General features: G+C 47.0%; 1 protein-coding gene across 2 annotated transcripts; it reads left to right on the forward strand.

The window, feature by feature from the left end:
* Window positions 1–3,026: 3,026 nt before the first annotated feature.
* On the forward strand, window positions 3,027–21,631 carry LOC144731840 (uncharacterized). Of its 2 annotated transcripts, none has more exons than XM_078613120.1 (5): window positions 3,027–8,100; window positions 10,056–10,205; window positions 11,040–11,210; window positions 12,087–12,221; window positions 13,170–21,631. In XM_078613120.1, the coding sequence occupies exons 2-5, from the start codon at window positions 10,073–10,075 to the stop codon at window positions 13,625–13,627; spliced, it is 897 nt and encodes a 298-aa protein (XP_078469246.1). In that variant the 5' UTR covers window positions 3,027–8,100; window positions 10,056–10,072; the 3' UTR covers window positions 13,628–21,631. The 2 variants fall into 2 exon arrangements, with proteins under 2 accessions (XP_078469246.1, XP_078469247.1); XM_078613121.1 differs by having other exon boundaries at window positions 3,788–8,100; window positions 10,056–10,148.
* The last annotated feature ends 2,442 nt before the right edge of the window (window positions 21,632–24,073 follow it).

Raw genomic sequence — 24,073 nt, forward strand, 5'->3', positions numbered from 1 at the left:
CTACAACCACAGGCGTGCGTGGGTCACCACCGACATCTTCCGCCGCTGGTTCCGCGAGAGGTTCGTGCCGGAGGTGACGCAGAACCTGGAAGCGCTGGGGCTACCGCCCAAGGCCGTGCTGCTGCTTGACAACTCACCCGCGCACCCCGACGACGGCTCGCTGTGCTGCGGGGACATCACCGTCTTCTATCTCCCCCCGAACTTGGCGCCAGCGCTAAAGCCCCTGGAGCAGGGCGCCGTAGGCCACCTGAAAGCGCTGTACCGCCGTGAAGTGGCGCGCGGGATTGCCTTGGGCGTGGATGCCGACCTGCAGTCCTACTGGAAGGACTTTACCGTGAAGCACGCCCTGTACACTGTCGCCACCGCCTGGGACGCTGTGCACGAGAGGACGCTGCAGCGCTGCTGGAGGAAGCTGTGGCCGCGTGCGTGGGGGGTGGCTGAGCCCGGTATCCCCGACCTTGCTGCCGGGGGAGAGGCGGCGGGGGGAGCGCACGGGGAGGGAACACGCGGGGTGCAGGAAGACGAGGAGGGACTGAGTGTGCGCAGCTTTGTGCAGGTGTTACGCGCCGTGCCGGGCTGCGACCGCGTCGGGGAGAGCGACGTCGCCGAGTGGTTGGAGGTGGACGCCGCCGACCCGGGGCGCGCGCCGCTCGGTAGCGGTGCAGGCGGACGCGGCGCCGATGGCGGCGGCGACGCCAGCGATGGCGACAACAGCGAGCAGGAGGAGGAGACGGTGCCCGTGAGCCGGATCACTCACAAGGAAGCGGTGCGCGTGCTGAGCCGCGCCATCGAGTACGCGCAGGAGCAGGCCGACACGGACCACAGCGAGGTCTACCTGCTCATGGCGCTCAGGGACCAGGCGCTGAAGAAGCACAAGCAGCACGCACGTCAGAGGGTACTGGGCTACGCCGTCCCTCCTCCGGCCGCACCCTCCACGTTGCGGCAGTGACCGCTAGACCTGATCAATGCCGCCACCTCCCAAGATGTTATTCCGCTCCGTAACGTTACGTTTGGTTGTTTCGCTTGCGTCTTTACGCTGCTGACGGTCCCAAGCGCAGGAGTTTGATTATTTGGCTGCGCTGCATCATGAGAAGTACCCACAATGCCATGGGAACATTACCGGAGCACATGTTACTCAAAGTAGCCTGGTTTGCGTGCGGGTTTACGCGTCTAAAGTTGTATGAGTGTTTCTGGAGGAGCTGTCTTTTTTACGTGTGGTGCGACATATCCAGCAGAACCGTGCGATGAAATGCACAATTTCTGGATATGATTTGAGGTATTTTATTGATTTTATTTGGCTTGACACTGTAAAAACATGGTGTGATTTGTGGGGAGTGGTGTCATTGTACTTACACTACAATCCCAGCTGTCAAAGTTAAACTTCTTAGCACTCTCAGCAATTTTACCTAATGGGTCTCTCCTCTTGGTTGACAGCATGATTGTCTGGTGCCATGAGTCCAAAGGAAATAATTGTTGGTCAAACCACCCCATCGTGCAATTTGCTGGCCCAAATAGGTGTTTGCTAACATAATTTAGTCCCAACAATTATAAGCAGGCCAAAAGGGCGTATTGCTATCAACGTATGAGACTTGCGTTGTAAAAGAGACATTAAAAATCGCTTATTCACATTGAAGCCAGGGCTCTGTGAATAGTAGCTCGTCTTGCAGTGCTTGAAAGTAGTCAAAACACCATTGGTTACCCATTGTAACTTGGTTGCTTGCAACTGAATGCCTTACATGGTGACGTCTGCCAATAGTTGCAGACCGGTTACAGTTGAGACACTCGACTTTGGAGTTATCTGCTCAGTGAAATGTCGTGACATTTTTCATATGCACATTTGGGAACTATGTTACAATCCTGAATACGCCGTTTAATTTCCTATTTTTGGGCTCAGATGTGGACAAATCAAATCACAGTTGATTTGGTTGTGCTAGTTCAAAAGCAATTTGGACAAATGATCGCACTTAAGTGTGAACCTAGCATCAGACTGCAAATATCACTCTTGATAGCAAGCAGTAGTGGCTCAATACTGGGGTTTTGCATCATGTTAGGTGCCTGACAGTATTTGTGAGTTTTAAAAGGTATTTTTAGTTGATACCAAAATCATGTTTGGTGATTAGCAGACGCAGGGGAATTATGTTTGTTGATTTCCTTCATTCGGAATGTTATTTCATATTTATAGTCTCCATAAATACATATGTTGAACTTCTTCAGCACTGTCTGTAGCCAACCATGCTAATCGGAGATGCGGGGGAAGGACAGTAAACTAAAGACAAAAATAAGTTCGGAAGAAATTAATTTTCAATCTCTAAAATTTGTTTTCAATCTAATGTGCTGTGCTATACAATCGTGCAGTGGTTAAACAGACAATTCAGAGAAACAGGTGACGTATGGATAAGGTTTCTCAGTACAAAGAACCACATACAGGTTTACCTCGCTTTATGAAGTAGATGAGTTCCAAAAAAAGGGCACACAGATCGAAACAGCACGAGACGGCTGCTGGTCGAGTCGCGTCTCCCACGTCCGATCGCGTAGCCGCATGAGTGAATTCAAACAGCATAGAGCAAACTTGTGGTCTAAAGAGGCTCATCGCACGCACGCATGCGAACTTGGACAAATTGAACCCATGTAAAGCGAGGGAAACCTGTATTAAAATGTGTTAAAGTCTACTGATGTGTTGTGCACGTACAACCTGAACACGGTCCATCACTCTCACAGGGTTGATCAAATGGCTTTCCGACTTAGTACTGTTGCGCTCATACATTTGTCTCGTCGTTTGATCGTGTGGAACACGTTTCCTGCTCTGACGAATAAATTACGACGTAAGCAGTCGCGCCCTTCGGCGTGTAAGAAGGTCGTTTTGACGCAAGCTCGGAATTAAATGAAAATGAGTAAACTTCCTCGTCTCTGTGCTCGTTGTGTGTTTTATTGACATGAATTCCTGCAGTCATTCAAGATTTGTAGAGACCTGTCGCCGAAATAACGCTTTGGTTTTTTTTCCATAAAAAAATTATGATGTAAGTTGGTCTAGAACAGGGGTCCTCAAACTTTTTAAACAGGGGGCCAGTTCACTGTCCCTCAGACCGTTGGAGGGCCGGACTATAGTTAAAAAAAACTATTAACAAATTCCTATGCACACTGCATATATCTTATTTTGAAGTGAAGAAACAAAACGGGAACAAATACAATATTTAAAATGAAGAACAAGTAAAGTTAAATCAACAAACTTGCCAGTATTTCAATGGGAACTATGGGCCTGCTTTTGGCTAATGAGATGGTCAATGTCCGGTTCCATATTTGTCACTGCTAGTCGTAACAAGTGATGCAAGTGTGCTTCCGTTAGTCTAGATCTGGTTGGAGATTTCAAATGTTTCATTCTGGAAAAAGTTTGTTCACAGACATAAGCGCTGCCAAAGATGGTTGCCATTTTGAGTGCATGGTTCCTGAGATGAGGATATGTCTCAGAGGGGAGAAATGCATAGAAATTATGAAGGCTGCTTGACTTGAATGCGTCTTTCAGAGAGTCACAATTCTGCAGTTCAGCCAGTTCCATTTGGTAAATTGTATCCACATTTTCAATGTCAATAGAAAATGGGTTACGGAAAAGCTGTATGTCCTGTTCAAGGAGATGAAGCTCTTTAAATCTAAATTGGAACTCCTTTTGCAATTTTTCCAGTGAATCCACACATGTTTTGTTTGGGAATGCAACCAATGGTTTTTCCGCTAACAGATTTTGAGTTGTGGGGAGATGGCAGAAGTTTTCCTCCTTCACTTGTTAGATGAGGAGGCCTAATTTTACTTCAAATGCTTTGACGTGTGATTGCCTATCACAGATGAGCTTCCCCTTTCCTTGAAGTTGCACATTGAAACTGTTGAGTAGCTCTGTTACATCTTTCAGAAAGGCAAGGTGCCATTTCCATTGTGCATCATTGAGCTCTGGTACTTCTTTGTTTTTTGAAAACAGAAAAGCTGTAATCTGTGGAAGTAAGTCATATAAACGTTTCAAAACTCTCCCTCGACTCAGCCAACGGACTTCTGTGTGGTACAGAACATCTTCATAGTCAACATTTAGCTCAGACAGAAATTCCTGAAATTGTCTGTGGTTTAGTGCATGAGCTCTAATGAAGTTAACAGTCCCACTTCAGTGATTTACTACACAGCGCTTGTTGGTGGATGAGGCAGTGTATGGCTATTGGACGAGAATGGTTATGTTTGTCCATCTCTTGGTTAATGCGAGCAATTACTCCTTTCTTAGACCCCACCATGCTAGGAGCACCATCAGTTGTCACACTGGCTAGTTTAGCCCAGTTCAGCTCCAAACCATTCACAGTTTGGCAAACCTTTTCATAGATATCCTCTCCTGTAGTTGTTCCTTTGATGCTTTGCAGTGCAGCAAGCTCTTCTGTGACTTCGAAATAGTCATTCGTCCCACGAATAAAAATTAGAAGTTGTGCAGAATCACGAACATCATTGCTTTCGTCGAGTGCCAAGGAAAAATAGGAAAGTTTTTTTGTGGAGTTTTGCAAATGCTGATGGAAATTGTCTCCCATTTCTTCAATCCTCCGTGTAATTGTAGGTCCTGAAAGTCTCACTGTACTAAATAAATCGGCCTTCTCTGGACACATCTCTTTGGCAACAGAAAGAAGGCATTCTTTAACAAATTCTCCCTCAACGAATGGTCTGCCAGTGCACACTATTAGCTTGGCAACTTGAAAACTTGCTCGCAGTGATGAAATATTTAGCTGCTTCTGCTTCACAAAAGTATTTTGCTGAGTTGTTAATGTATTTTTCAGTTTTAATATTTTATCTTTTCTCACTTTTCCGACCAAGCAATCATATTTATCTTTATGTTGAGTTTCATAGTGTCGACATAAATTGTATTCTTTGAACACATACACTATATTCTGGCATATCAGACACACAGCTCTTTCCTTGTACTGCATGAAAAAGTAATCATAAGTCCACTGTTTTTTGAATATCCTACACTCCGAGTCAATTTTTCTCTTTCTTGACATCATTGTTTCTTAGGGAGTCAAAATTGCTATTAGTAAAATACCAATATATATACAGCGCTACAAAAACAATATACCAGCAATAACTTTGCCCACACAGAGACATACAGACTGCACTGCCCATCAATGCAGTCTGATTGGGGGAACTCCGCTTTTACCCCAGGCTCACACTGGTGTGGGTGCCATTAAAAAGTTAATTACACCTGCAGTTTTGTTCACAGATCGCAGTGCGATCTGCGAACTCGCATAGGAATCTGATCGCATGGGGAAGAAGACCCATGCGATCCACTGCAGGAAAAAAGAAGGCACATGTGCCTTTTTTCTTCCGAATCTAATGTAAGTTCAGCCATACAAGCATATGGCTGAACTCGCACTGCTCAGAGATCGCAACAGTATGAACCGGGGCTTACACAACATACAACATATAACCTCATATAATTCAATAGCAATCAGAATATAAATGCACTTACTGTCATTTAAATTGGGTTTCCTATTCCTCGGCTGTCTGTCACTGACCAGCACGGGAAAACAGCAGGCAGCCCCTCCAGAGATCAGAGATCACTCTGTTATTACCCCTCTATCATTTACACAGCACACAGGAATATCACTGGGAGTGGAGCCGAGGGGCAAGTGAGGGAGCTGAGGGAGGGAGAGCCAGTCAAGCACAGCCAGGGGAGGGCTGGCAGCCTTAGGCCTGGGGGGCAAGTCCAGTCAATTGGCCCATTGAACCATTCACCAGCGCAGCCCAATGAGTGTCCACCGCCGCAGCTCAATCATTGCCCACCGCCGCAGCTCAATCAGTGCTCACCAGCGCAGCCAAATCAGTGCTCGCCACCGCAGCCCAATCAGTGCCCACCACCGCAGCCCAATGAGTGCTCACCAGCGCAGCCCAATTAGTGCTCACCAGCGCAGCCAAATGAGTGCTCACAAGCGCAGCCCAATTAGTGACCATGGGCCGGATACATGCCCTCGGTGGGCCGCATGTGGCCCGCGGGCCGTAGTTTGAGGACCCCTGGTCTAGAAGGTCCATGGGTTGGACTGTTGTAACTTAACGGTTCATACTCTTTGGTTCTTTCGGTAAAGTCACGTAGGTACAAAATAAAATAAATTAAATCATCAGGTGGGAAAACCACAGCACCTGATGATGATTGCTTGTGTTGCAATCGAAACGTCGTGATTTAATTTATTTTATACCTACGTGACTTTACCCGAAAGAACCAAAGAGTATAGATCCCTGCAGTCACGAAAACTTCAAATCTAGATTTATTTTTTACGGTTCATACTTTTGTAGGTTTAATCATCTTAGCCATGAACTTTATGACCAGATGAGAGCTCGTTGAGACAACGTCCTCTGTTGTTCAGAAACCTGGGGTGCAAATAAAAGGTACAAAATACCAATCTAGGAAAACTCTAAAAAACAAAGTTTTGAGAAAAATAAATCCCAAGAGATAATGCGAGCAGGTTAGCCTCATTTGCATGAGCGATCTGGGTCACTGAAACGTTGGAAGTGGAATGCACACCCCAGGCCACACACGATGCTGTGGGCGACCTGTTCACTACAAAATAAATAAAGTGCAACAATGAAGCAAAAGGAAATCTGATCTTTTCAAAACTGCGTAACAAAAAAAGCCACGCAGAGACACCACATCCAGACATTTCAGCCACGGCGGAGGCGAGTCTGCCAGCAGAACACCATCGCTCTGGTCTTGATAACATGAGTGCCAATATTATTTGGTTCTTCGGTAAAGTCACGTAGATAGAAAACAACAAAATAAAACAACCAAAAGCTCACGACGTTTAGATTTTGATTAAATCTAAATTTTACCGCCTCTACGGGGAGGGTTTCCACATAACCATAAGCCTGATGACGACCGCTTGCGTTGCGATCGAAACGTCGTGAGTTTTTGTTTATTTTGTTTTCCATCCACGTGACTTTACCGAAAGAACCAAAGAATATGAATTCCTGCAGTCACGAAAGTTTCAAATCAAAATTTAACATGAGTGCCACTTCGTGAGCAGTCGACACATTACTAGACTGACCCCTGCCACAGGAACGTGGAATTTCCACCGCTGGTTCAGCACTCGTCACGCAGGTGACCACTGCCCAACACGATTTTGGGCGTGGGGCCCATTAGATCGCGTAAATATGTGTCGTTAACCTACCACCACCCGACAGCCAATTCGTAAGGTTTGCCACCTAAACGAAACGTGCCAATTACCACTTCAGCACACCGGTTGCATTGGAGAGTAAGCCCCCATAAACCTTACAAAGTAGTAACTAAATTTTCGATTTAAAGCTTTCGTGACTGCAGGGATTCATCTTCTTGGTTCTTTCGGTAAAGTCACGTGACTTTGCCGAAATAACCAAAAAGATAATAACTAATTGGCACGTTTTGTTTACTAATTGGTGGTGGCCGGTGGGTTAACGACACATTTCCGCGATCTAACCAAAATAAACCCTTGACTTATGAATAATATTGGTAGCGAAAGCCTCCAATATATCACTCAACGAAGAGGCCCTCTATCCAACCACATCACAGTTGCAGTTCACGATCGCCCCCTTCTCTCTCACTCCCCCCTCCCCCTTCAACATTTCTCTCGCTGGCGTTGTGTGGCTCACGAACGCAACCCCACCCCTCCGGGATTGCCACAAACACTCGGCGTAGCTTTTGCAATTGTCGAACGCACCCCCTAAGACAGTTTGACGCACGCGTGAATTGTTCGTTCGCGAACGCACCCCCCCACCACCACTACCACACAGACAAAGGTCCCCCGTGTAGCCTCCCCACCACCACCACACGGCCGCCGAGGCAAAGTGCAGTTAGCGAGCGCCTATTGACGATCGGCAATGGCGCGTGACGTGGTGGCGGCGGTGCCGGCGCTGCCCTGGATATCGCCGCGCCCGGCCGTCTTTGTTTCCCCGGCGCCGATGTTGTCGAGTCCGACGACTCTGCGGTAATCGCCACTGATGGTGACCGTGAGAGGCGGCGGCGGCGGCGGTGGCGATTCGCGGCCCACTTCGTCTCCGAACGCCGTCGAGCCGTGGACAGGGAACTCGCCGCCGTCCCCCACCAGCGGCTGCCTCCAGGTGAGAGAGCGACTGGGGCCAGGCTCTGTCGACTGCTGCGTGAAGGTCAACACCTCGAGCCTTCCACCGTTCGCCACCGTGGTTTTCAACTTGTCAGGAGTGTTGAGAGCTGTGAGCCATCGGCGGGTGAGCCACCATCAGGGGAGTGAGCCATGAGAGATGTGAGCCATGAGAGATGTGAGCCATGAGAGATGTGAGCCATGAGAGATGTGAGCCATGAGAGATGTGAGCCATGAGAGATGTGAGCCATGAGAGATGTGAGCCATGAGAGATGTGAGCCATGAGAGATGTGAGCCATGAGAGATGTGAGCCATGAGAGATGTGAGCCATGAGAGATGTGAGCCATGAGAGATGTGAGCCATGAGAGATGTGAGCCATGAGAGATGTGAGCCATGAGAGATGTGAGCCATGAGAGATGTGAGCCATGAGAGATGTGAGCCATGAGAGATGTGAGCCATGAGAGATGTGAGCCATGAGAGATGTGAGCCATGAGAGCTGTGAGCCATGAGAGCTGTGAGCCATCATCAAAGAGAGAGAGCCATCATCAGAGAGAGAGCCATCATCGGAGAGCCATCAGAGAGAGAGCCATCATCACAGAGAGAGCCATCGGAGAGCCATCATCAGAAAGAGACATCATCACAGAGAGAGAGCCATCGGAGAGCCATCAGAGAGAGAGCCATCAGAGAGAGAGCCATCAGAGAGAGAGCCATCATCGGAGAGCCATCAGAGAGAGAGCCATCATCAGAGAGAGAGCCATCGGAGAGCCATCAGAGAGAGAGCCATCATCACAGAGAGAGCCATCGGAGAGCCATCATCAGAGAGAGACATCATCACAGAGAGAGCCATCATCAGAGAGAGAGCCATCGGAGAGCCATCAGAGAGAGAGCCATCATCAGAGAGAGAGCCATCATCAGAGAGAGAGCCATCGGAGAGCCATCAGAGAGAGAGCCATCATCGCAGAGAGAGCCATCGGAGAGCCATCATCACAGAGAGAGCCATCGGAGAGCCATCATCAGAGAGAGAGCCATCGAAGAGAGAGACATCATCAGAGAGAGACATCAGAGAGAGAGAGACATCATCACAGAGAGAGCCATCGGAGAGCCATCATCAATGGGGGCCATCAATGTGGGCCATCAAGAGCCTGAGCCATTAGTGTGATCCATCAGAGATTGATCTTTGAGCAATTCATTGTATAACTTATTGTGGATTGATTAATCAGTAATTCCTCTGTTGTCTGATGCAGCCAGGGAGTATTGATAAGTTTGGGATATCATCTATTAGGGGTTGATGCATCAAGGTTTTATCCGTTTGGCATTGATCCAGAGGTAATCCACAATGGGGGTGGGGGGGGGTTATTGTGCTTGGTGTGAGCCCTCTGTGATTAATCGCTCAGGGTTTGACCAATCAGCGTCAGAGATGTTAACTGCCTCGCCTGGTATACAGGAGATCGTGGGTTCGATCGTGATACTGACGCCTGCAGTATATGTGGAGTTTGCGTGTCTCTCTCCGGTTTTCCTTCCACATTTACAATCACATGTTTGGAGTATTTGGCTGCTTGAAATGTCCACACGATAAGCCACTTCGTTGAGCTGTCATTTGTGGCCAGGTCGCTTCTGAAGAAGAGCTATATAGCTCAGTGGGCCTTACCTGGTAAAATAAAAAAGTTTATAAAAAGTTTATGCATACTAAAATAAAAAGTTTATTAAAATAAAAAGTTTATTTTAGTATGCATAAGTATGGTCAAAATATCCCCTACGAATCATAAGTTAAATTATAAAAGGGCTGTACATGCAAATTGTGTTATTAGGTGGTAATGACCGTGAGGTTTTCCCGATTCGTGGACATTCTTCCTTGTGCTTGTTTCTTGTTTCTCAGACGTCCCAACTGGTGGAAATCCTCTGGGCTGCAATCGGATGAGCCGAGGTTTAAGCGACCGATGTCTTCTTCTTGTTTAGCACTGTCGCGTGCAGAGATGTCGGATTCGCGGAGAGGCAGAGGAGCCGATGCCGCCCACGCGGAGGTGAAGATGGAGGAAAACAGCGATGAGGGTCCGTGTTTCGCTCACCGGAGAATTTGCCCACGGCTGCTCCGGAGCACGGCCTTAGGTTGTTGCAAGAGGCCCATTTTTGAGTCTGTCACGTTCTCCACAGTAGACCACGGCCTAGGTCAATACAAACTATGCAGTATACTGTGGTGGCGAGGTGTTAACTAGCTTGCCTGGTATGCGGGATGTCATGGTTTCAATCCTGACCCGGACGCCTGCTGTATGTTTTGAGTTTGTATATTTTCCCCACGGTCGTGGGTTTTTCTCCAGCTCCTCTGGTTATTCCCTCCATATTTAAAAACATGCATTTAAAGTATTTGGCTGCAATAGATTTCCACATGGTAAGCCACTTCGTTGAGCTGTGATTGGTGGCCAGGTTGCTTCTGCAAAAGAGCTACGTAGCTCAGTGGGCCTTACTTGGTAAAAAAAAATGTTTTTTAGTGGAAGTAGCTCCAACATTATACTGGTACCACCAGATCTTGGTAAAAATGAATTCCCGCCATCGAAAAACACAGATGCCAATTCCCAAACTGTCTTGGAGTTGATCAGGTCTTTTGTTGCCTTCATCCTAATTGTTCATAAAGTGAAAGAATGTTGTGATTTACCTGTAGGTAGTGATGAAGTTTTCAGTTTGGATGTTTTACCGGTACACAATGCCCTACGCTTACAAACGATGTTGTAGCATCTTTAAAGGTTGACGCAACTCAAAATAATAAATAATCATGTATACACATGGATTAATCAGAGGTACGGGTGAAGGACAACAATCTAAACACAAAGTCGTTCTGAAGAGATGAGTTTTCAATCTAGATTTACAAAGTATGACGTTAGACTTCTCACTTGTTTCCATAATCGAGATCACAGTTCTCATACCGTTGTTTTCCCTGCACGGCAGACATGGGTGAGGTTAGCAGTGGAGCTCCAGGACAGCAGCATCGGTCACCGTGGAGATGTGTGGGAAAAGAGGGACCTGGAGCTGAGGAAGAGCTCGAGGGAGGAGACGAGGGATGCGGTGGTGGCGAGGGCTGGCAGGAGGAACCCAGAAACGTCGCTCTCTCCTGCGTTGGTAGGCGAGCACTTACCTCTACACCCTCGCCTCTTACTGGCGACGTCACTGCTACGATCATGCGGCTATCTAGATTATTGATTGCACTACTAGTCGGTTCGATTACTCGACGAATCGGACAGCATGAATATACGGGAAAATCCCCAGGTTGCGGAAGACCCAACTTACGGAAATGCTCCCAAAAATCATGTAAAAAAATGCAATACTGTATGCGTAAATGTTTGCATTAGTTACGTAAGCGCAAACAGTGCTACGCGGTGAGGTTGCGGATAAATCCTGCAGAGCGAGGCGTAAGGCGGTATTCATAAACAATTGGACACAGTTCAATATATGTTCCATTAGTTTAATTATAGGTAGTGTTAGGGTAGATGTACAATCAAATGAAAGAATCATAGGAAGTGCAGAGCGTATGTACAGCAATACGATACAGTACTGAGTGAAAACGGTAGGGGAGGCACAACCATTTCTGGATATGCGATTTTATTGTTGATTTTGGGGGGGAAATGTTCTGACATATGGAAAATTTGGGTTACGATTATTTCTCGGGAACCTAACCCTTCCATAACCCGGGGACTGCCTGAAGTCGGAAAGACAAAGTCTTCACCTCTGTTCCTCGGATTGCCGCTGGACAGGAAGGCGATGGGCGAGGCTTGCTGGGGTTATCAGCATCATCGGCCAGGTCACGCTGGGCATCTATTGTAGGGGGTTTCCTGCCTTCTGAAGGAATTTTTGTAAAGGGGTCTGTGTAACTGACCACTAAAAAAAGTAGTGTATTGCATTTTTTAGTTCAGAATAAAATTTTATCAACCATTCACGTTCTACCCAATCCTGAGGGCGAGAGTCCAAGCCACGGTTGTTGCTGTTGCGGCTGCTTAGAGGTGGAGGACGACTGCCCGGGAGATGGAGCTGCTGTGGAGAACGGCAATGCGGAGGAGAAGGGGAGTGGCTGGAGTCATCACGCGCCCACGGTCAATGAGGGCGACGTGGAGGAGAGCAGCGACAGTAGCGATGGTGAGTAGCGGCGGCATTCTTTTCTCTCCCCACGTGTGCGATCAAAGCAGCATCAAAATTCCATTACAGATAGTCCTCTACTTACGATGGAGATGCGTTACGACGACCCCATCGTAAGTCAAAAATATCGTAAGTCGAAGATGGCCTAGCCTACCCAGGAGTCTTAAAGAATGGTGATAATTTAGCAAAACGGAGCAATTTACAGTACCGTACTGTATATATACTGTATTTATGTATTTATTAATTACAATACTGTATTATTGCACAGTAAAATGTAAAGTAAAAAAACAAGGTAAATTCTGAGCCTACCTATATGAACTGCAATTTAATAGAAAGTTTTTGCAGGAAACAATCCTATCTGCTATGAAATGTTTTAACATGCCTTGAATGTATGTATCGTATCGTAGTAACCCTAAATGAAATCGCTAAAGCTACGTATCATACATGCATTGAACGTGCAGTATCGTACCTCGTACGCAGCTGCGTTTGCCTGCCGCGCGAAATTTTTTATATTTTACAATTTTGCCGTATCGCTATCGCCATCATAAGATCGAAATATCGTAAGTCGGACCGTCGTAATTCGGGGACTATCTGTACTGGGCTTCCTCACCTACACCTATAAACGAGGCCAAATAGTCTAAATACTTCCTCCAATGGCTCCCACTGCAATCGGATCCCGTTTCAAGATCAAAATCGTATTCATGGGCTCGCCCCTGCCTCTCCCTTCTCGTTCATTCTACTCTCCACACACTGTCTCATCTCTACTCTACTTCCTTCTACGCATTTTCCCCTCTCAAATCACACGACTCTCTGCCACGCACTATCCTACCTCTCACATCTCGTCTCAGTCTCCGAACTGTGCAACACACTTCATTGACTGTGCAAATTATGTATGACCACAATCGCCGAGAGACATCGTCTGTGGTCGCGGTGGAATGTGTTTCCCAGATGAGGAGGACGTGGAAAAGGAAGTGAGGCTGCAAGTGTGCGGGGTTTGCTGGAAGGAGTTCCCCCGGCTGTCTTGCTTGAAGCGGCACCTGACGTCGCACACAGGCGAGAAGGCATTCCCATGCAGCGCTTGCGGGAAGAACTTCTCCAGCACGTCGTCGCTCAACAGGCACCGCAAGACGCACGAGGAGGTGAAGCCCTTCGTGTGCACTGTGTGCGAGAGGCAGTTCTCCCACTTGGACTACCTGAGGAGCCACCAGCGCACGCACACCAAGGAGAAGCCCTACGCGTGCAGCAAGTGCGGCAAAGCGTTTACGCGGCTCACGTACGTGAGGGAGCACGAGCAAGCGCACACCGGCGCGAGGCCGTACGCGTGCGAGCTCTGCGGGAAGACGTTTCCCTACAAGACCAACATGAAGATACACATGAAGAAGCACGGCGAGAAGAAGGAAGTGTAACGCCCTTCAAGCCAGGGGCTGGGGAAATTTCTCCTCCCTCTCTTTTCCACTACGCAACCGGGCCGTGCCGTGGCCATGCCATCGCCGGTTGGGTCAGAAGGCGCCAGGTTGTTTTTGCGCTGCCGACGTTTCCGGCAATGGAAGAAGCCGAGACGTGTGTAGATACTAAAACTAAACTTTCTTTTTTTGTCCAGGTAAGGCCCCACTGAGCTATTTCGCTCTTTTTAAAAAGCGACCTAGCCACAACTGATTGCTCAACGAAGTGGCTTTATCATGTGGACATTTATAGCAGCCAAATGCTTTAAACGCATGTTGATTCTAAATGTGGAGAGAAAAACCAGAGGACCTGGAGAAAAATACACGCGACTGTGGGGAGAACATGCAAACTCTAATTAAACAAACGTCAGGGTCTGGATCAAACCCATGTACTCCTGCATACCAGGCGAGGTAGCTAACATCTCGCCACTGCGGTGATGCCGTGTCCTCACAGTGTACCGATTGACGTCGCACGCAACCGACGTGTTATTAAACTTATCCCTGGCCTTGCTTGGCTCCGAGCAAGATATAGATGTCTTGTGAATCCAGTGTATCACAGTTTGGTGTCAGTTTGACTCGGAACATAGTGGAAAAGCACTGTATTGTGCCACTAACTTGGCGTAAAATTTGGCTGGTCCATTTGTATTTGCCCATTCATCTCATCCGGGGCCTCGACCTGTTGTTTAACTTCCCCAAGAAAAAAATCCCGGGTGTCCACCTCCGATATTTTATGGCTATAGAGGTCTGCATAATACTCTCGTGCAACCTCAAGAATACCTTCTGTCTGTGTCTGCCTACTAAGGCTAGGTCTATCGAGCTCATGGATGACACTGTTGGGTTTCCTGCACTTTCTAAAAAAGAAACGCGTACACTTTTCTCCCTCTTCCACTGCCCTAACTCGTGCCCTAAAAACGAACTGCGCTGCCTGATTTTCAAGTGACAAGGAAATCTTGTCTTTTAAATCCCTTATTTCGTCAACCATAGGAAAACCGAATTCCAGCAACCGGTATGCCTTCTCCAGCTTGTCATTTAAGCCCTTCATCGCATTCCCAACACTCATCCTTTTGCTGTGTGCCTGATAGAAACCCCTAGTCCGACTTTTAACCATCTCCCACCATTCAGCCATGGTGCCGAAACAACACTGTAGGCTCCTCCATTCTTCATAATGTTGAATGAAGGCCCGCGCCAGCTTCTCATCTTCCAGGAAACTCATGTTCATTTTCCAGATCTCTTTCCATAACATTACTCCACCCGGGATTTGAATCCTCGCCATAACCAATTTGTGAACCGATAAAGAGACTGGCACAGTCTCCACATGCTTTGCTGTAACCTTAGCAGAAACAAAAAGAAAATCAATTCTCAAATGCAAAGATCCTGAGCTACTGACCCAGGTGAAACCGGGAAGTGCTGGGTGCAAACACCTAAAAGTATTTCTAGATTTGAAGCTTTCGTGACTGCAAGGACTCATATTCTTGGGTTTTTTCGGTAAAGTCACGTAGGTAAAAAATTAAAATTAATAAAAGTAAAATAAAGATTAAATAAAAATCACGACGTTTCGGAGGCAACACAAGCTTCCGTCTTCAGGTGGAACCGTCACATCACGCTTGCTGTATCAAGTAAATGAGAAATTCCAAGAGATCCGACCCCGTATATATACTGGTTGAGGGGGGAGGAGCCAGGACAGGCCCCCTTTTTATTATTATGGTAAGGTTGGTGCGGCTTAAACTACAGCTAGTCTACATAACGTAGACTGGCTGAGAGGGGGGGGTGCCAGAGTTGTTAAAGTGCAACTGCTGCTAATGGGACCGAGCCCCTGCCATGTATATGGTAAAAGCGAAAAAGCAGGTCAGGAAGAAACAGCCTCCTGCTATGTTGCTTGGTGGGTAAAACTTAAAGCAGGAAACCAGCGTGTGAAAAAAGAAGCTAAACATGATAAAACAAAACTGGCTGTCAGTAAACTGTACAGTAACTAAAGAATAGTCTGTCAAATAAGATGGTCCAAATATGTGTAGTTAAATCTTTTTTGCATGGTTAATAACATCTTTCCAATGATTACTCAGTTTGTACCCATCATCACGGTTGAAATTATGTCTGTGTTTGTAAATTTGTATGGCTTCGTGTACAAACCTTTGATGGTAGCCAGGAGGTTTGCAGAACACCTTGGTTTCGGAAAAGACAATTTCATGAGAGCCCACAGCATTGTAGCAATGATTGGCAATGGCGATCAGTCAAATCAAAATCCTTGACTAAAGCACTGAGCTGAAGAAGGATCTATCCTCCGACTCCCAGTGGCAGGCAGAACGTCTGATAAGCTGAGTGGACAGTTACAATCTCCACCCAGAACAACATGTCTCTGTGTGACCAGCAGGGCAGATATATTTCCCCACAGCTCCACTCACTCCGAACACTGCGTAGGAGCATATACATTAATTAGACGTACTGCAGTTCCTCTATATATGGCATCGACATAATGCAGTCGGCCAGGAACAACTTCCTGGGCCTCCTGTACCTCCACACTTCGGCTTCTTATGAGGATGGCAACCCAAGCATCTGTTAGCATTGCTCCCAGACCAAAAACATTGTCCATCCCAGGATTCAGTCAGTTTTGCCTGGTCGAGGGAATAAGGAAGGTGACATTCTTGCAAAAAATAAATGTCTCTCTTTAGAGTCCGCAAATAATGAACCGTTGCTTTACGTTTAGCTGCTCCCCAGATTCCCCGCATGTTGACCGATGCAACAGAGAGTGCCATTGCTAAGGGTGTTTAGTCTGGCTCAGAAAAGTCCTCCATCAATGAATATAAATTTTCATCAACAAGATCCAACAAACTCGGCATTCACAGATTTCGGGAAAGACCCAATCTCACATTGGCCTTGGAGCTGTATTCCTGCTGACTTTGGAGATGCTCCCCCATCCACAGTTCCTCTCTTTTCTCCTGCTCGAATAGTGGCGTTCTCTGGATGACTGTCGCTCCATCAACATCGTCAGTAGCCAAATTATGTGGAGTGTGCTCCAACAAAGATTCAGCTTTCTCTCTACACCCTCCATCAGCGGCCTGCTTTTACACGCCCGGACCATATTTACATATGATTCAGGGCAGTTCCGGTATAAATAGTTTTTGCTTCCACAAATGTTGCATTGCGCTGGGGCTCGGCAATTATCCACTGCATGATCCAGAGACTTGCAGTGGTAGCACACTCGTGCTTCACATGCCGCTGCTAGATGACCCCGTCCACCGCACCTTCTGCAGAGCTTGGGTTGGCCTTCGTAGACAACGAAGCCTTTACTACCACCAATGTTGAGGGCGCTCGGAATGTATTGCAGGGCACCGATAGCAGCTGTGAGCCTCAGCCGCCACTGTCGAGCACCAGTCCAGATGCCCAGTGAGTCCTGGACGCGTTTGCAGTTTGACAACAGATGCAATGCTGTCGCAGCCACACCTCCACATCATGATCCGGTAGCGATTAATTGTACAAAAAGACCGTCACCATTTTCGCGTCTAATTCTGACAGCAAATGCAGCTTGAGCAGAGACAGGGGCCTCTCGCCTGCTTTTTCCTCAAAACGTGTCAGAAAGCGTTGTAGTAAATTGCTCGTCTTAAAACTGACATCAAAGGCTCTGCCGCCCGGCAAAGCTATCAAACAAAATAGGTCCATGGGCTCAAATTGCAACATTCCCATAACCATAGTTCGCACAAAAATCGAGCGGCCCATAGTCACCTCTTCCGTCACCTCCTCCTTGAAGGCAACCCGGACACAGTTGTAGCGTCTGGCACGATCCGGTGTGAAGCCTGCTCCCGGCCCACCGCGCCGAGGCCCTGCACGTTCCTGGTGCTGTGCTGCCGATGCAGGTTCTGCATTCACCTTAGCAGTCTGTGTCCCCTGGCCAGCAGACTCCCCAATGTCTGTAGCACTCCTGTCGAGGCCAGCAGGCACGTCCAGCCCCTCCAGCAGCTGCCTCCCCTCAGTCGAGACTGACCCTTGAGCTGTGGCAGCTTCCACCTCGGCAGCAGTCGACGTGGCTTGCTCATCCCGGATCATCTCCACAGCTTGGCAGGTCTCCATATCTATTGGCAAAGCACCCACTGGCCTGACGGCCAGGGTACCCGCCTCTCCACGGACATTTTTAGTAAAGGTATTTAAAAGCTTTTATTTCCGTTATATACAGTCAACAGTTTCAAAATAACAACAACAACCCACGAGATGGACATTGCCACCGATACAGAATCCCCCACAGTTCCACAACACATGGAAAGTACTGACAACCACAACACTCTTTCCTGGTCTATCAGATATATAGCAAACAAGAATCCGCCATTGCCGACCCGAGTCTCACTCCTCAATTCCCAGTACTATTGCTAAGTTAATTTGCACAAGTGCTACCTGTGTCAACATGCGCGGCATGGAGGTGGAGGCCACTGCCATTTCTTTTTTGCTGCCTCACTGCCCATTCTTGCCTTATCCACCTCCACCACCTGCCAAAGCAGCCTGCAGGTTAGGCGGTAAACATTTGAAGGTGGCATACAGTAAGGGAAAAAGTATTTGATCCCCTGCTGATTTTGTATGTTTGCCCACTGACAAAGAAATGATCAGTCCATAATTTTAATGGTAGGTTTATTTGTACAGTGAGAGACAGAATAACAAAAAAAAATCCATAAAAATGCATGTCAAAAATGTTATAAATTTGTAATAAAGGTCGCGGAGGCAACTTCTGGAATCAGGTTTGTTTATTAGCTTTCTGGGCTGGGTGTAAACACCTAAAAGTATAAGTCAAATCTAAATTCTTGACTAAAGCACTGAGCTTTCTAGAAGAAGGATCTATCCTCCGACTCCCAGTGGCAGGCAGAACGTCTGATAAGCTGAGTGGACAGTTAAAATCTCCACCCAGAACAACATGTCTCTGTGTGACCAGCAGGGCAGATATATTTCCCCACAGCTCCACTCACTCTGAACACTGCGTAGGAGCATATACATTAATTAGACGTACTGCAGTTCCTCTATATATGGCATCGACATAATGCAGTCTGGGAGCAATGTTAGCAATGTTAGCATTGCTCCCAGACCAAAAACATTGTCCATCCCAGGATTCAGCCAGTTTTGCCTGGTCGAGGGAATAAGGCAGGTGACATTCCTGCAAAAAATAAATGTCTCTCCTTTAGAGTCCACAAATAATGAACCGTTGCTTTACGTTCAGCTGCTCCCCAGATTCCTCACACGTTGACCGATACAACAGAGAGCGCCATGGCTCAGGGTGTTTAGTCCGGCTCAGCAAAAAGTCCTCCAACAATGAATAGCAATTTTCATCAACAAGGTCCAACAAACTCTCGGCATTCACAGATTTCGGGAAAGACCGAATCTGTTGGCTCAGCTTAGCTGTTATCTCTTCTTCGGATAAAGCCAAGTTTTCTGTTGAAGAGTCAGACAATTGGGGGAATTTCCCGGAAATAGACCATGATGAGGCACTCGGTGCTCTCCTCTTCCTCTTTGCTTTCTGCCAGCCTGTCCTCTCGAATGACACTCTCTTGTCAACTTTCTTCTGCCGTTCTCCATCGTCCTCTGTCGTCTCAACTTCCACTGCCCAGTCAGCCACAGTTGGCTCAGAGACTGCCTCCTCCATCACATTGGCCTTGGAGCTGTCTTCCTGCTGACTTTGGAGATGCTCCCCCATCCACAGCTCCTCTCTTTTCTCCTGCTCGAATAGTGGCGTTCTCTGGATGACTGTCGCTCCATCAACATCGTCAGTAGCCAAATTATGTGGAGTGTGCTCCAACAAAGGTCCAGCTTTCTCTCTGCACCCTTCATCAGCGACCTGCTTTTTACACGCCCGGACCATATTTACAAATGATTCAGGGCAGTTCCGGTATAAATGGTTTTTGCTTCCACAAATGTTGCATTGCGCTGGGGCTTGGCAATTATCCACTGCATGATCCAGAGACTTGCAGTGATAGCACACTCGTGCTTCACATGCCGCTGCTAGATGACCCCATCCACCCGCACCTTCTGCAGAGCTTGGGTTGGCCTTCGTAGACAACGAAGCCTTTACTACCACCAATGTTGAGGGCGCTCGGACAGCAGCTCTGAGCCTCAGCCGCTACTGTCGAGCACCAGTCCAGATGCCCAGTGAGTCCTGGACGCGTTTGCGGTTTGACAACAGATGGCAATCCTATAGCAGCCACACCTCCACATCATGATCTGGTAGCGATTCATTGTACAACAAGACCGTCACCATTTTCGCGTCCAATTCTGACAGCAAATGCAGTGGTATATACCCCGCGGGCTATATGCAGGAAAATACGGTATTCGCTCTGAAGAGAAACCAGAGTAAAGCTTAGGGCCACCACTCGTAGGTACTTCTATGAACACACTCTCTATTTATCCTATGGGGCCTTTACTTGGTGACCACCTTTTAATTTAATTTTACTTTCATTATATTACATATTCGTATAATACATCTTTAAATTAGTGATCGTTTCATTATTATTCATCTGTCTACGCAAAGGTTATTGAAGTAAAAGAAATAGTATACATACTCTATTTAATTCAAGCTGTGCATAAATTATAGCATTTGACCAATGGGGAGCGGTTGGGCCTCTTCCAACCACCTGGCTCCTGGCCACTAGGGGGCGTTTGGGGCACCGTCCCAACCAAGTAATTGGAGATGAGATTTTATTTTTATAATAAAATGTCACAATTCTTTCAACGCGAATTGCTTAACGAAAATAACATTTTAAGTTGTTCGTATTAGAAACCGCTGCTTGCAACGCCGCGGTCTGATTTGTGCCTCGAGGAGGTCTCGGGGCAGCTGTGAAGGCGTCAAGAGTGAGAGATATCCCCCTTCATCGTGGCGATCAGCTTCGCTTTTTAGCCACGCCGTTTGAGACCCATTCAGGGCGTTGAAAAAGGCGCCCGTGGTTGCAATGAGACGATGTCACAACGCGAGGTTGCACCGTGCCACTTCACGCTCTAGGAAGAAACAACAGCAATGGCAGGAGGTGCAAGCAAACAAAGAATTAGCAATGAACTCTGTGGTGTGACTTCTAAATATTCAAATGCAGTAGAACTTGAATGTCAAGCATTGGATTGGGTGGACGTGCTGCGTGTTGCGCGCGCGCGTGGAGGAGGCCGCGATTGCGTGGAGGAGGCCGCGATGGCGGGGAGGATGCCGTGATACACTCACACATCATACACTGACTCACTCACACACACATCATACACTGACTCACAGATCATACACTCACACAACCACTGACCCATTCACTCATAATACACTGACTCATTCACACATCATACACTGGGAGTGTCATGCTGCCAGATATGACTGCAAGTTTGGTCGTACATGTTATGTATATCGTTTATTGTTAAATTTGAATCAAAGTTCCTATGATTACTGTTGTTACATTGTATTTATCGCTTTATTTTGGTGATTTCGAAAACATATGGTTAAGCCATGTTTCTTGCAGAAGTGCGGAGTTGGCCTAATAACTTTAACCTAAATTGTCTTATGGTTCATCATTAGACCTCCTTTGCCAGTACCAAAATATAATAATAGGGGTTTTCCCATTTTTTTTGGCAACAAAACTTAAACCTTTTTACAAGGATTAATGTCTGCAATGCATATATTATCATAGTGTGTTTTTTGTTTGCATTTTGACTGCAAGTATTGTGGTTAATGCAGACATGAATCCTTGTAAAAAGGTTTCAGTTTTGTTGCCAGGAAAAAGGGGAAAAACCCTATGATTATGTCTTATGGTTGTTATTGTTTGACTTGCATCATATTGGGATTTTTGCACACAGCGTTGTAATAGTGTTTTTTTTTCTGGAAGATTTGCTGTTTTTTCCAGGATGTTTCTGTTGCGCGTCGTCGCTTTAAGATGTTCTCTGTTCATATTTTGTTTGTTGCGGTTGCACCCGACTCAAGAGCCGCATGGCTCACAGGGCTACACCTAATAAATGAAACTTGAAAACTTGAAAGCAACTGGGTCCTGATCAACCGATTAGAACACCACATTTTCACTTACAACAGCCCCGCCTAATGGAAATATCACGAACCACCACTGCTCCTGACCCTCTTTGTCTTCCCAACACAATGCATCATTACTCCCCCCCCCCTCAAGTTTTCTATCGCCCCCCAGCTCGGACCAGGACTATCCCAACCCCTCCGTAACAATCCCTCCCGTGCGACTGACATTAAAACAACAGCACTTACAATAAGCCTATTCATTTACAATCATAATCATCTTACTTACAATGTTATAATTGCTGTACAGCGCGTTGGAAAAGGCGTTATATAAATCTAGCTAAGATAATGTGCCTCAATAACTTGGCCAACATCCGATAGCTTTTTACAAGGGAATATATTTGAACAAATCCTGTAATTTATTATTTCAAGAATGCTTAATAAAACACCAGTAGAAACCATGCGCATTTGAAATGGCTATCATTTTGTGCTGTACACTTTCGCTAAACTCTTCTTCATCATCTTTCTTCTCCTTTTTTTCTTTTCTTTTTATATATAAAAGTCTCCGCGCACTCGCACTTGCCAGGGATTTGGCTCTCAAACGGTGGCCTATAGGTCCAAAGAAATTTGCCAGGCAGCACGCCCTAATCCCCGCGGTGGGAATAGGCTATTCCGTTTTTCCATCCGTAAACTTTAAAGTAGTTTCATTAACACATTTGTGCCAATCTTTATTTATTTACTTACTGCGAGACATCGACCCTACAGACTGACACCAATTGCGTGGGGGGGGGGGAACGGACCCTGCCAAGTGATGCGCCTTCGCTCGAGCTCACGGGGGACATTTCCTTTTACGCGTTTTACAGCCAATACATACATAACGCTGCGGATATTTCTTAACAGTCTGATGTCCTCTTCGCCTCCCCCCCAACACGATGCGTTCAGTTTATACTACAGACTCCGTAGATAATAATATTTTAGTGTTTACAAAGCATTATTCTTGCACGGGATGCTAGGGGGGGGGGGGGTAGCGGTCCAGCCCCTAGCCTGGCAACGTGCCAACTCCGTCGCCTCGCCAATGTAGACCAGGATGGGGGCTACGCATGGCACAAGGCCTCAACATGGCTATGGTAAGTACAAATTTCCTTGATTCTTACGCTAACAACTCAAGTCCATTGTTTAATATTAGTAAACACATTTGTTGACAAACATTACACTAATAATGTTTGTGTGCAGATAAAAACTCACCTTCATTGCTTACTATTATGAAACAGGTTAGCACATATTGCAATAATAATGTTTGTGAGCACAAAACTTTTTTTATTTTTAGCCTGCTGCCTGCTGATTACTTAACGTCAGTGCACTGCCAACCTATTCTCCACTGCTAATCTTTATTTTCACGATTATCAGTGTATGCCAGTCTATTATCTGTTGCTTGCTGCTTTACCTCACTCAGTGTACTGCCAGCCTTTCATGTCGATTGTAGCAATTCTTGTCATTGAGTCTGCGTACTGGCAATCTATCTCGACTGTAGCCTGCTTCTCAACTTACCTGTGCATACTGCTGCTCTTTAATATACACTCATTTCAACTTTTTCTTCTAAGCATTTCTATTTCGATTGCTCACGTCACGCTATTTACTTATACGTTGTACTGCGATGCTGATAGCTGTGCCATCATCGGGGATTGCTGTGCACGTCCATGTGTGAGTGTGAGTCGATGTGTGCGTGTTTGAGTCGATATGTGTGTGCGTGTACGTCCATGCGTGTGTTTAAGTCCATGTGTGTGTCTGTCTTTTTCGAACGGACAACGCCCAATGTGTGTGTCTACGTCTAAGTGTTTGTGTGTCATTCCAAGTGTGCGTGTCAGTCACTGTGTGTGTGTTAGTCCATGTGTGCGTGTTCGTTGACGTGTGTGTATGGCTCCATCTGAGTGTGTAAGTCAACGTGCGTTTGTGTGTCCATGTGTGTGTGTACGTCCATGTGTATGTGTGGGGGTCGCTAGCCCCCGAGATCCCTCCCTCGGTACCCCAAACGGCCGGGTTAACCTCATTACTCGCCCCCTCGCTGCTAGGCGAACCGCTGCTGGGTTCTTCACCCATGGGGTGAGAGCCGTCGCTCGAGGATTCCCCTCCCCCGCGGGTCCGCGTAGTAGGCATGGTTAATTACGTACGCGCACACCGACACACAGCTCTGCGCGGCACTCACTCAACACTGACCACTCACGTTAGGATCGCGCACCTGTATTATACACGTCGTGAACGTGCGCGCACACACACATACAGCTCCACACGCGATACCCACTCTTGCGCCGCTCTGCGCCGCGCTGGCCGCTCACGTTATGATCGCGCACCTGGGGTACGCCGATTACACACGCCGCGAACTTACGCATACACAGTACCACACGCGTTCGCACTTATAACACGAGATCACACGAGGCCACGATCAGCTATTAATGATT

Source organism: Lampetra planeri, chromosome 40, assembly GCF_965212315.1.
Source record: "Lampetra planeri chromosome 40, kcLamPlan1.2.h2, whole genome shotgun sequence".
NCBI lineage: Eukaryota > Metazoa > Chordata > Hyperoartia > Petromyzontiformes > Petromyzontidae > Lampetra > Lampetra planeri.